This window comes from Thermobia domestica, chromosome 13 (assembly GCF_964235325.1).
Source record: "Thermobia domestica chromosome 13, izTheDome1.hap1.1, whole genome shotgun sequence".
NCBI lineage: Eukaryota > Metazoa > Arthropoda > Insecta > Zygentoma > Lepismatidae > Thermobia > Thermobia domestica.
Window position 1 is genome coordinate 203222873 of NC_137466.1, and position 12157 is coordinate 203235029.

The 12157-nt window shown below is 37.7% G+C and overlaps 1 protein-coding gene across 1 annotated transcript in view; it reads right to left on the bottom strand.

The window, feature by feature from the left end:
- Positions 1–210: 210 nt before the first annotated feature.
- The window catches only part of LOC145668960 (DNA-directed RNA polymerase II subunit Rpb4-like), a 48858-nt gene continuing 36911 nt past the window's right edge, over positions 211–12157 (bottom strand). Inside the window, exons 3-4 of the mRNA XM_081737253.1 lie at positions 7018–7113; positions 211–388 (exon numbers count right to left, since the gene is read on the bottom strand). Coding sequence (XP_081593379.1) covers positions 310–388; positions 7018–7113 — 175 coding nt within the window. The 3' untranslated portion in view covers positions 211–309. The remainder of the gene's footprint in view (positions 389–7017; positions 7114–12157) is intronic.

Here is a 12157-nt window from a genome sequence, read left to right on the forward strand (position 1 = left end):
TGTTCATTCTGTTACTTTTATTATTATTATTATTATTATTATTATTATTATTATTATTATTATTATTATTATTATTTCAAAACGTCTTTTAGTTTCTGAACAATCCTCTTAATATACTGCTTACCATTTGAATTCTAGCAAAGCTTCTCTATTATTGCATCAAAAATGTCAGTTGAAACGATGCATAGTGTTAAATAACTGACCTAAAACTTAGACTTCAATACAAAACTTTATTTACAAAAGAAAAAAAATGCATCTGTTATCCCGGTACAATTAAAAAAAAATATCAATGAATATAGACACAGCGCCTTAATACTGGAGACTTCTTTTGGTCTGAATATCGTCTAAAATTTGCCTTAGTTCTTCATCCTCAAATCGACCCTCCAAGCTAAAAACAGAAAAAATACCAAACTTATTAGGACATTTAATACAAATTAACAGCACATATCCCTTATGATTTGTACAATCAGCGTCAAAAGTGCTTTCCGTTTGCTACAATTTATTTTGGGAATATTTCAGTGGTGGGGCTGGTACGTACAACGATGGTGTGGCTGGAACGTATAGACAGTTACATTCTTTTTAATTTACTGAAAACTGTACTCAAATTGTCCGCACGTTCTGAAATTATTTACGAAACTTATTTCATCAAACGGAAAGAACTTTTGGCGTTGACTGTACAAACACTAATCACAACAAATATATTATTTCACGTCTGGAAATATTAAAGTAGATTTTAATTCTATTCATTGTGACTTACAGAAATGCTAATACAGACAAATACATTATTTTACGTGTGCAGACATCACGTGTGAAGCTATATCAATTTATATTTTGGCGACTGTCTGTGCTATAAATCGTATCTCATCCCCACCATATCTTTCACGACAGGCAATTTATATTTAGCACTTTACTTCCAGTGCTTAGTGGGGGGGGGGGTCTATTAAGTGGTCAATGAGTTATTTTTGAACGTCCTGTTCTCTAACGTAAAGTTTCAGTTATCTTCTTTAAATAGCCTAATTCAAGAATGTAATCAGAAAATTTCTGTTAGCGGCACATAATTGTTTTCTTACGTAGTATCTTCGTCATGACGTTGGCAGTATACCAAGCCTTGTGATAAAGTTCCGAAGGCAATGAATTTTAATACTTAAAAAACTCAGTCCATTTCTACTCAACTGTATTTTCATTTGTGTCATTAACTGTAATTGTAAAAGAAGATTTTAGTATGTTAACATTACTGCGGCAAAGAGAGATGATTTTGAGTGGACTGACATTCTGGGTGCCCAGGTCCAAATAGTAGATGGATGGATTAGATCAGCAGCGAGGCTATATAAGACGTAATAACGAGGAATCGAAACCACATGAGCACGTAAGATAGTGGATGACTATAAATGCGAACGCAAGAAAGAAACGCGGTGCTGCTTCAAAGTTGATAGAAATTTTTACACCAACGGTCACAGAGGACTGGCATGTCGTAACGTAGAGTAAGGAAAATCCACCGAAATGAATGATGATCGGCTTATTCACACAAAATTCAGCCCAGCCGACCTTATCTCAAACTCTAAGAAACAGATGCGTTTTAGTGGAAACATTCAGTACCGTACTGGAGAACAATGTCATACTTAGAATATTGTTTCATGATTGTATTTCAATTTAGATGGACATTTGAACAATCACAATGCAGTATGTGGCTTACGAGAATACAAGCTGCTGATGTTAACTATTACATACAGAGAAAAAATGACTAGTGTGCGATGCCTGCATATGAAGCTTTTAAAACTTTTTTTTTTTTTTTTAAATGGAAACGTCGCAAGGATAGATGTCCGGATACCCTAATTGTTTGATATACCCATAGTCATAGATCTGTATTGATACTAACAATATAGTGAAGTCGTCCTGAAATACCTGGGGGGAAACTTATGTAAACGTTTATTGTCAACTAGCTACGTTAAAATACATGGTAAAAGAACAGTAAGATCATCCCTGTTGCCTTATCTAAATTCCTGGGACTTTTCTTTGGGATTACCTAAACGATAGATTTGCGAACAGCATATCCTGATTTTACGAAAGTCATAAAGATAGAATATTTTTTATTTTGAAAGAGCCGTTACAAAGGGTATCCATAATTTTGTTGTTTCCCTGCGTCCCAACAAGAACATATATATTTTGTATAAAATTTCCATACTTGTAAACTCTTCCAGATGATCTTCATTCTTTTTGACTAGTATTTACTTCATAATTGTAACATTTATCCCCACCATATCTTAAATACAGGGTTTCTATTGATCTGGAGAAATCTATTTCCCTGACTTTTCCTTGACCTTCCCTGACCTTTGGCAAGAAATTCCCTGACTTTAATGACAGGTGTCGAATGACGATATATAAATAAGGAATAAATAATGGACAACATTTATTCCATAGAGACAAATAGTAAGCAATTGCTCATACGTACATTCCACTTACCTCCCACAAAAATCTGAGCAACGTACCATACTGTGATCATTTATGGCTGGCTAAGCTGAAACTGGCGGACAAGTAATGTTAGAAAAATGAATGTTTATAAATTTCCCTGACTTTCCCTAATTTCGAATCTTTTTCCCTGAGTTTTCCTGACCTGCAACATTTACCCTGCGTTTTCCCTGACCAATAAGAACCCTGAAATAGCATCATGTACAATATATACATAAATATTATAGTCTGCTAAAAGATAAGCTTAACACGTTAACGTACAGTTTCTTGGGGAGACAAATAAAATTTTACTATTTCGCAAAAATACGAACGGTTTTTATGCTTGAGCTTAATTCTTATATAATCATGCAGAATTATCTTATATATATATAAATTAAATGAACTTTTTTTTAGTGAAACAATTATAATGCTATTATAAATATTTAAATTTAAAGCAAGTCATGAGAAGAAAAACGCCTTAACAGGTCACCCCTTAAATGTGAAAGATTAAACATAGAACAATTTAATTGTTTATTTATGGAAATGAGATCAATTTCTTGTTTCACTGTTTTCTAACTTTATTCGATGTAACTCATAAACGCTTTTTCTTCTTCTTTTGATGCTTCTTTCCGTTGGTAATATTCAAATATTTGTTATGTGACATCCATTTTAGACTGGAAGGAGCACAATGACTCGATTGCAGAGAGCTCCTCTTTGATGCGATGGACATGAAGATTTGCGGGAATGAGAGTTCAAGTGACATAACTGAGGAAAGGGAGGGGGGCTTGTGCCCCGGGCACCGGATTGGGGAGCGCAAAACTGGTTAAATATTTATTTTTGCTATAAAGCAAGGAAAGGAGTTTTAGCAAACTACACACAATACAAAATTATCTCAGAAACTTAACAGGACAACAACGACTCACCAACCTTAAGATCATATCCATAGAGCATAAGTTAGCTTGAGCTATCTTTTCGAGGACATTGTAAAAACCTTTGCAGCCAAAAGAGCCCGCAAAGTTAAATTTTAGTTCCGGTTTATTGTGTTTTCATTTAACTTACATCGATTTAAGAGATCTGCAAAATGTCCGAGTATAATACTCGAGACAACAGCTTGACTGTTATAATTAAATATTCTATTCTAAAGCAACAGACTGTTGATTCATTTACACATATGAATATCCCGATAAAATTTCAAAACATTGTGATTTGTAGTTATTATGATAAGACTAAGAATATGTCAAGCATGCTACTCTCGCAAGGGAGGGTCACGAAGTTGCTCCGCTGAGATCCGAACGAGACAATTGTGGTTGCATTTGATATGTTATAACTAGACGAATCCCAAAGTTATACATGCCACCGGGCGGGATATCGTGAGTTACAACGTATTTTGTAATGTAAAAGCTACAAAAAATTACCTGGCAGAATAGTTTGAACCGATTCATTTGTTCGGAAACGGTTGAGTAAATGGAAAACTCGGCGAACACGTATCCCATCATTTTCAAAAACAAACATACGTACATACATATTTTCAAGGGGGGTTAAGTAGCACATCGTTTGAAAGCTGTTGCAAAATGAAAAAAAAAAATGGAGCAAGTCTCGACTTTCTACGACAATCCTGTGCAAAATGGCAGCGGGTCAAAGTGTACACAAAAACTTAATTGAAAAGTCCGTGGGTACCCCTATAAATAGGAAACGGTGAGACAAATGTGACGACAGGGAAGGAAGTGTGACACTATTTTCATAGTACAACGATTTAAGCTAAAACATCTTGTCCCAGTTCCCGCACAGAGTTCCAGTCCCAGGTGAGGTCCAACTAAAAAGTTTCAAATGGCAAGAGGGGTTAACTAGCACATCGTTTGAAAACTGTTGTTAAATGAAAGAAAATGGAGCAAGTCTCGACTCTCTACAACAACCCTGTGCAAAATGGCGGTGGGTCAAAATGTAAAAAAACTTAATTGAAAAGTCCACGGCCACCCCTATAAATCGGAAACGGTGAGATAAATGTGAAAACAGGAAAGAAAGTGTGGCATTATTTTCAAAGTACAACGATTTAAGTTAAAACATCTTGTCCCAGTGCCCCTATAGGGTCCCAGATGGGGTCCAGCTAAAAAGTTTCAAATGGCAAGAGGGGTTAACTAGAACATCGTTTGAAAACTGTTGTTAAATGAAAGAAGATAAAGCAAGTCTCGACTTTCTACAACAACATTGTACAAAATGGCGGCGGGTCAAAATGTAAACAAAAGCTTAATTGAAAATCTATGGCCACATTGAATAAAAGATGACCGCTAAAAACCTATATCGAAAGGACAGGCATACCAAACTGCTGAAGCTAGGAAAGCCAAATTTGACATGAATGTTAATTAGCAGGTGACGAAAAGATGCGAAATGTTCAAAAACGCGACATCTTGAGTTCAAAATGCCGCAGTATGTATCGAACGCATGTCCAGCTAAAACCACTGCTGTTGGAGAAGCAAAATGCGGTATTAATGTTTATGGTTAATAGCAGATATTCACAAATTATCAAAGAGTATCAGTTACAATCCAATATGGCCGCCAGCGTGAAAAATGAATTTGTATATAAATATGCTATTTCTTGGAATATTATGACAAACCAACAACGTTTGTGCAGCTCGATGCACTGAAATAATTTACACGTGGTTTGGTAGTGCTGCCAATCTTGTAAATGATTTTTTTTCTTTTTTGTATATTTGGTATTTCTTGAAATATTGCGATCAAACCAACGAATGGCATACAAATGTAACCATCACGAATACGTTACAACAGCCCCCCCCCCCCCCCCCTGTATGGTGCAGCAAGTCCTTTATGTATGAACTACGTATGACAAAATTAGAAAACTACCCGAAGGTATTCAACTTTTGTTTAGTAGTATGAACAGGAAGTCAGAGTTGTATGTTCGTCGCATATTCGTTATATTTACGTAAATGATATCGAGAGAACCGTGACGAACGTGCATTAGGAACAAAACATATGTGTGTTGTTACGGAATGAAATAATAGTTGAAGTGAATCGAAATTCAAGTGTTCTTTAGTCTTCCTACTGTTTCTAAATACACAATAGAATGACATAGGTTATCCATCTTGGATTCAAAGTGGCCATATACTTTTCGATTAAGTTTGTGCTTACACTTTGACATGCCGCCATTTTGCACAAGGTTGTCGTAGAAAGTCGAGACTTGCTCCATCTTCTTTCATTTAACAACAGATTTCAAACGATGTGCTAGTTAACCCCTCTTGCCATTTGAAACTTTTTAGTTGGACCTCACCTGGGACTGGAACTCTGTGCGGGAACTGGGACAAGATGTTTTAGCTTAAATCGTTGTACTATGAAAATAGTGTCACACTTCCTTCCCTGTCGTCACATTTGTCTCACCGTTTCCTATTTATAGGGGTACCCACGGACTTTTCAATTAAGTTTTTGTGTACACTTTGACCCGCTGCCATTTTGCACAGGATTGTCGTAGAAAGTCGAGACTTGCTCCATTTTTTTTTTCATTTTGCAACAGCTTTCAAACGATGTGCTACTTAACCCCCCTTGCCATTTGAAAATTTTGAGATGGATCCCATCTGGGACCCTGAGGCAAACGTTTCTATCCCAAAAAGTATGTCCTTGAAAATGATGGGATACAGGTTCACTGAGATTTTCATTTACCCAACCGTTTCCGAACAAATGACTCGGTTCAAACTATTCTGCCAGCTTTGTAGCTTTTACATTACAAAATATATTGTAACTCACGTTATTCCGCCCGGTGGCACGTATAAATTTGGGATTCGTTTAGTTATAATATATCAAATGCAAACACAATTGTCTCGTTCGGATCTCAGTGAAGCCACTTCGTGACCCTCCCTTGTCAGATTTTTTTTTTTTTTTTTTTTTTTTTTTTTTTTTTTTTTTTTGACAACTGTAATGCTTACATGAGAATTTCTCGTGCTTTGTAAGCTAATGAAGCAGGCAAATAAATGAAATGAAATGAAATTTGAAAGGGTGTTTTATCTTGTACTAAAAATTAAATTATGTACTGCAATTTTGAAATCAAACTTTACCACTTGAAGAAAAATGGAATAGGAGAATTACTGTGTGATGCCAATATCAGGTGTAGTGTCGGGGAGCGTTTTGGTTTGGTTGGTCAGGTGAGGCGCTAATTCAGGTTCTTGCCCCAGTGCGACAACTAGCCTAATTGCGTCGATGGTGAGCCCTGACGGACGAAGGTAAGCATGATTCCAGGGATTGTGATTTGCAGTAGTCAACTATGTTGGTGAGTTTTATCGTATTTTTAACACTTTCTCCCACCTTCTGATTCCACTTATTTTTCCATTATCATTGACTTGAATTTATCACGCGTTTCCTTTAGCTTTAATAGTTGGTGTGTAGTGTCCCTTTTCTGCCTGAGACTAAATGAGAAGCAACCAACTGTCTAAAGGAAAGGGATCTGAACCCTCAACCACACGCACGAAAAGCACGCATGCTAACTACGAGGCCACATTAGGGCATATCTATTTCCTTTAGCATCCAACACACAGCCACAAGACATTTAACTTACTTATTTTCACGTACCTTGGAATCAAAGATTTAGCCTCTTCTGGAGTTTCCGGACATAAATTAGCCAAAGAAGCCAGTTCAAACTTATGAAGTTTCTTCTGCATCAGTAAACTGTAAACAATAAAAATCGTAATGTTATTATTTTGATCGCTTTTATGTAATGGGAAAATTTTTAGATTTACACTCATCAAAAAAGCAAACTTTAACCATATCTTAAGTACAGTATAAAAAATTAAATAAAATAAAACTACACTTAGAAGCAAAACTGTAATTTGGAAACTCGTAATTCTAATCTGACAGTCAAAATTATAAAAATTAGTACCTACGTAAATCATGTTCAATTAGCAACTAATTCCAATGCCTTACAAAATATGAGTTAGCGAAATTTATGGTCACACTTAAGTAAAATTTGTACTCTAATGAGTGCGCAGGAAGTCAAGCAGCTGCTAGTACAGATGTAGTTTTTCGGGTATTTGTAAAGAAACATCCAAAACGATCGCACGTGAGCAAAGTATTTGTGTTCTGCCAAACTGAAACCAGTGGCAAACCAAACTAGACAGCAGGAAATCACTAAGTTTTTCCTGTCCAATGGGCATGACTAAATTGACTGTTCATCATTTTTAACAGTAAGGAATGAATGTTCAGACCATCCACAGAATGTTGCAGCAATATCGTGAGGTTTAAGACGCCACGTAAAAGTAATCATAAGGGCGGCAAAGTTGAAGTGGTTGCTCATTTAGAATCCGTCACTGAGTAATAGAGACCTGCACGGGCCCAGCCCGGCCCGCGGGCCGGGCTTGGGCGGGCCAACTCTGTTATTTCTTTGGGCCGGGCCGGGCTTGGGCGGGCCGACACTGTTATTTCTTTGGGCCGGGCCGGGCTTGGGCTGGCCGACACTGATTTCTCTTCAGGTCGGGCTGGGCTCGGGCCGATCAATTGCAATTCTTTAATAATTATTGACTTTCGTTAAACGATAATTGGAATAAAGCCAAACGTTGAAGAAGTGTGTCCGTGAAAAATGTTACAAAGAATGAATAACTATTTACAGTTTGTGTTTCTTAGCAGCTCCACTTTCACTATAGAGGATTGCAGGCATTATGCGGTAAATTGAGCTCTGACCTTGACCTTCACTGAACTCAAAATATAAAAAGAAGGGGTAGGAATGTTTTGCCTGTCGCTAAACAATATTGCCATCTTCACTTTATGCTAAAAATCAATTAAGTTAGATTTTTGTTACAGGGAATGAAGTTTTTGTTCTCTCGATGACAGGCAAAGTTCTAGGAGGCAATGGTACCATTCGAAGGCAAGCGTCAGGTTGTAAACCAGAGTTTAGAAAAGGTTTCTGAGGTTAGGTCAAATTTAGTACTATTAATTAATTTAGTACTTTAAAAAAATTATCGGGCCGGGGTCGGGCCAAAAACTTTTAAAATTTATCGGGCCCGGGCCGGGCTAAGAATTTTAAAAAACTTATCGGGCCGGGCCGGGCTCGGGCCGAAAATCTCCAATACTTTTCGGGCCCGGGCTGGGCTGGGCCTAGGTACGTTAGGGCTGGATTGGGCTCGGGCCGAAAAATTCGGCCCGTGCAGGTCTCTACTGAGTAATCGTGAGGTTGTAAAGAAACTACGTGTACCAGAGACTAGTATATATCACATAAAGAAAGGTTTTGGCATCATAATAGACTAAACAACCTGTTCTATTGTATGAAAAGGATCAGACTACACGCGCAAAACGTCATTGAAAAATGGCCGTACAAGCAGCTAGTGAAATCAGGTGGTCAAAAATTCATCATAATCGATGACGAAACCTACATGTTGTGTCTCTCAACACAAATGCCAGGTAAAGAATTCTGGAATGATATTCCGAGTATCAACACTCTTGTTGACTTCAAAGTAAAACGCAAGAAAAATTTTGCTGCCCAACCAAACTAGAACAGAACATAACGTTGATACAACTCTTATGTTCGTAAAAGATGTAGATCACATTCTGATAAAGTCTGCTCTGCAAAGACTAAAAGATGTTTCCGATGTCTATCTATTGGCCACCTCGCTCGTGTTCAAGAAAGCTGAATCTCTCGCATTACTGCATTTTCAAAGTTTAGTATGAAACAAGCAACCATGAAGAATGAAGTTCTATCTTCCATTAATTAGTAATGCTTTCTGCCCAATAATTATGGACTAAATACATTATATATATAAAACTTTAAAATTATATATACCTACAATCTGCATTAATGCATGTTAAGAAGAATAGGGATAAATGCAGTAAAATTACGCAACTATGCTCAGCCAGAAAGGTAACTTCCAACGCAAATTAAGGAAGCTGCAGGTCCTTGGCAACACTGACTAGGAATGTCAGCGCCCAAATGTGACCTCAGCAGTGAGATGGATGTATACTTTATCTATTATGACGACTGTCTGCCATTTGGACCATGCCAAGTCCTTTTCATATACTTTCCTGTTGTCATTTTTTGTTCTGCAATGTGGGCGGGAGCAGGTGGTGCACGCGCATTTTAGCCGGAGACGCTTACGAATAGTTGCATTCGCGTTAGAAGGTAACAAATTGAATTGCTGGTCCATCATACGTTGGGTGGATTTTCCTAGCACGCCAATCGACGGATCCTCTATAGGACTGTGGGTATCATTTTCTTACAGTCTCCTTCCTGGTCGTTTCGTAGAAAAATATTTCGCCATGGGCTCCTAGTTTCAGTGACGGGACACAATAACTTCAGCAGTAGTCACCACAAATGTGGAATCATTCTCTCGACATTGTTTCATTATGAGTATATACGAAAAATGAGCTCGAAAAGGGCCATGACTAGCCTTCCCAGCAAAGGTAAAATTTGACGACACTTTCTCACCTAAAACTTCAGACGCATTACTGCTGACAACAGTAGATGTGTCACTCCCCAGACATTCAGTATACAGGGTTGTTTCACAACACCGACAAACGTTTCAGAGGTGATTCCTAACATTAAGATAAGACAAAAAGTATAGACCAATCTGGGTGCAAAAATGCTTCTTTTCGGAGTTATAGGCTGCCGAAAACATGAAAAATTGAACTTTGAAGGTAAATAGCTCCAAAACTATAGCACCTACTGTAGTTGGATCAGGACTTCACTTAGGAATTAATATGTGTGCTATCCAAAATTCATAATTCAGAATCCTCAGGTACTCACGCAACAATTTTTAAAGAGGAAGTTTGGCTACAGGCATATAATTTGAAGTACTCACAAACTACCTCTACAAAAAGTGTTGTGGAAGTACCGCAGGATTGTAAAACTTGGATATGGATAGGGCAGATACTAGTTCCTAAGTGAAGTCTTGACCCGACTAAGGTAGGTCCCATATTTTTGGAGCTATTGACCTTTAAAGTTAATTTTTTCATGTTTTCGGAGACCTGTAACTCTGAAAGGAAGCATTTGTGCACCCAGGTTGGTCTATACTTTTTGTCTTATCATGGTGTCAGGAATGACCTCTCAAACGTTGTCGGTGTTGCTTTGAAACACCCTGTATATGATTGGAATAAAGTATCCGTGAAGTCAAATATAAAATGAATTAATTAGAAAATAGCGGAAACATAATCGTAACATTAAAAATGTATACTAGGAGCACTTTCGCTACGACACTTCTTCATAGTCGGCAAATTATTTACCATTAAGCCATTTTTTACGTTTGGAAAGAAAATAACTCGAAGCCGCTGGCGAATAGGCTGCGTGAGGAAGCAATTCGAACTTTAACCCATTGATTTTGACCATCGTAATAACGGATGTGTGAACTGGTGCACTGATTTCATGAAACAACACTTTCTTTTTCGGCAAATGCTGCCTTTTTTTCTTGATTTCATCACTCAAACGCTGCAATAAGCTTGCAAAATGCTCGCCGTTGATTGCTTTCTTTTCTGATGATTAAGCAATGAAAATTATTCCACGAGCATCCCCCCCCCCCCCCAAAAAAAAACATGCAATAACCTTGCCAGCAGATGGAACTGTCTTCGCCTTCTTTGGAGCCGATTCTTTCCTTCCAGTCCATTGTTTCAATTGTTACTTCGTCTCAGGTGTGAAGTGATAGATCCATTTTTTCCTCCATGGTTATGATTGACGCAAAAGCTCCGCTTTACTGCTTTGAAGCATTGCCAAACACTCGATTGGAACATCCTCACGACGCTGTTTTTGTTCTATTGTGAGCAAACGCGGCACCATCTCGCGAATACCTTTCTCACGTCCAAATTTTCAGTCGATATGCGATGTACAGCACTTTTTAAAAATACCTATCATGTCTGCTAGCTCGCGCAGTTTCAGTTGACGGCCACCCAATACTATTCTATGGATTTTTTTCAGCATATTTGCTGTGGTAAACCATTGTGATGTTCGTCTTTGTAGCTAGTACAGTCTCGTTTAAACTCTGGCAGCCAATATTTTACTGTTGTAACCGGAAGGAGCAGATTCCCCTCAGGCTGATATTGGTTGGACTGAAACCTTTCAAATGGAAGTATTGTACTACATAACAATGACCCATTTTTTATCCATGTTTACAAATTTACTGAGAGCGTTCACTATTGATGACTGCTAAAACAAATACTAAACAACGAAGCGTTTTCAAACTTCAAACCTAAGCTTTATAAGACTGGTACTTTCGACTATAGTAATGTTTTTCAAACAACCACCTCTATCTATACGTTAGGTCGGATACTTCTAGGACTACCCACGTATTTATTAATGAAAGGAGGGAAAAAAAAACGACTTCAAGCGCGGGAATATGTATGGCTGCTATGAGGAGCGGATTGGGTGACGTAGCGATTAGCACTGTATGCTGGAGATCCCGGGTTCGAGTCACGGTTCAGTCATTAACCTTTTCCCTCTTTGTATGTTACCCATGTATCTACTTATTGTTTGTTGTTAATTCCTTCATTAATTTTTATTTATTTTTCTATTTCTTAATCTTTCTCTCTCCTGCATTCCTACCGACTTTCTCGTCCTATTGGTATGGTTATATATTCATCCACTAAATTCTTATCTACTTACAGCCTGATAATATCACGTGATCACATGATTTTGGATTCCAACACGGCACCCACCTGAAAGCCTGTCAGCTTTTGCTGTTTTTTTTTTTTCCTTTCTACCTGACGAAGTATATTAGCGAAAGATCTTATAGTGTAC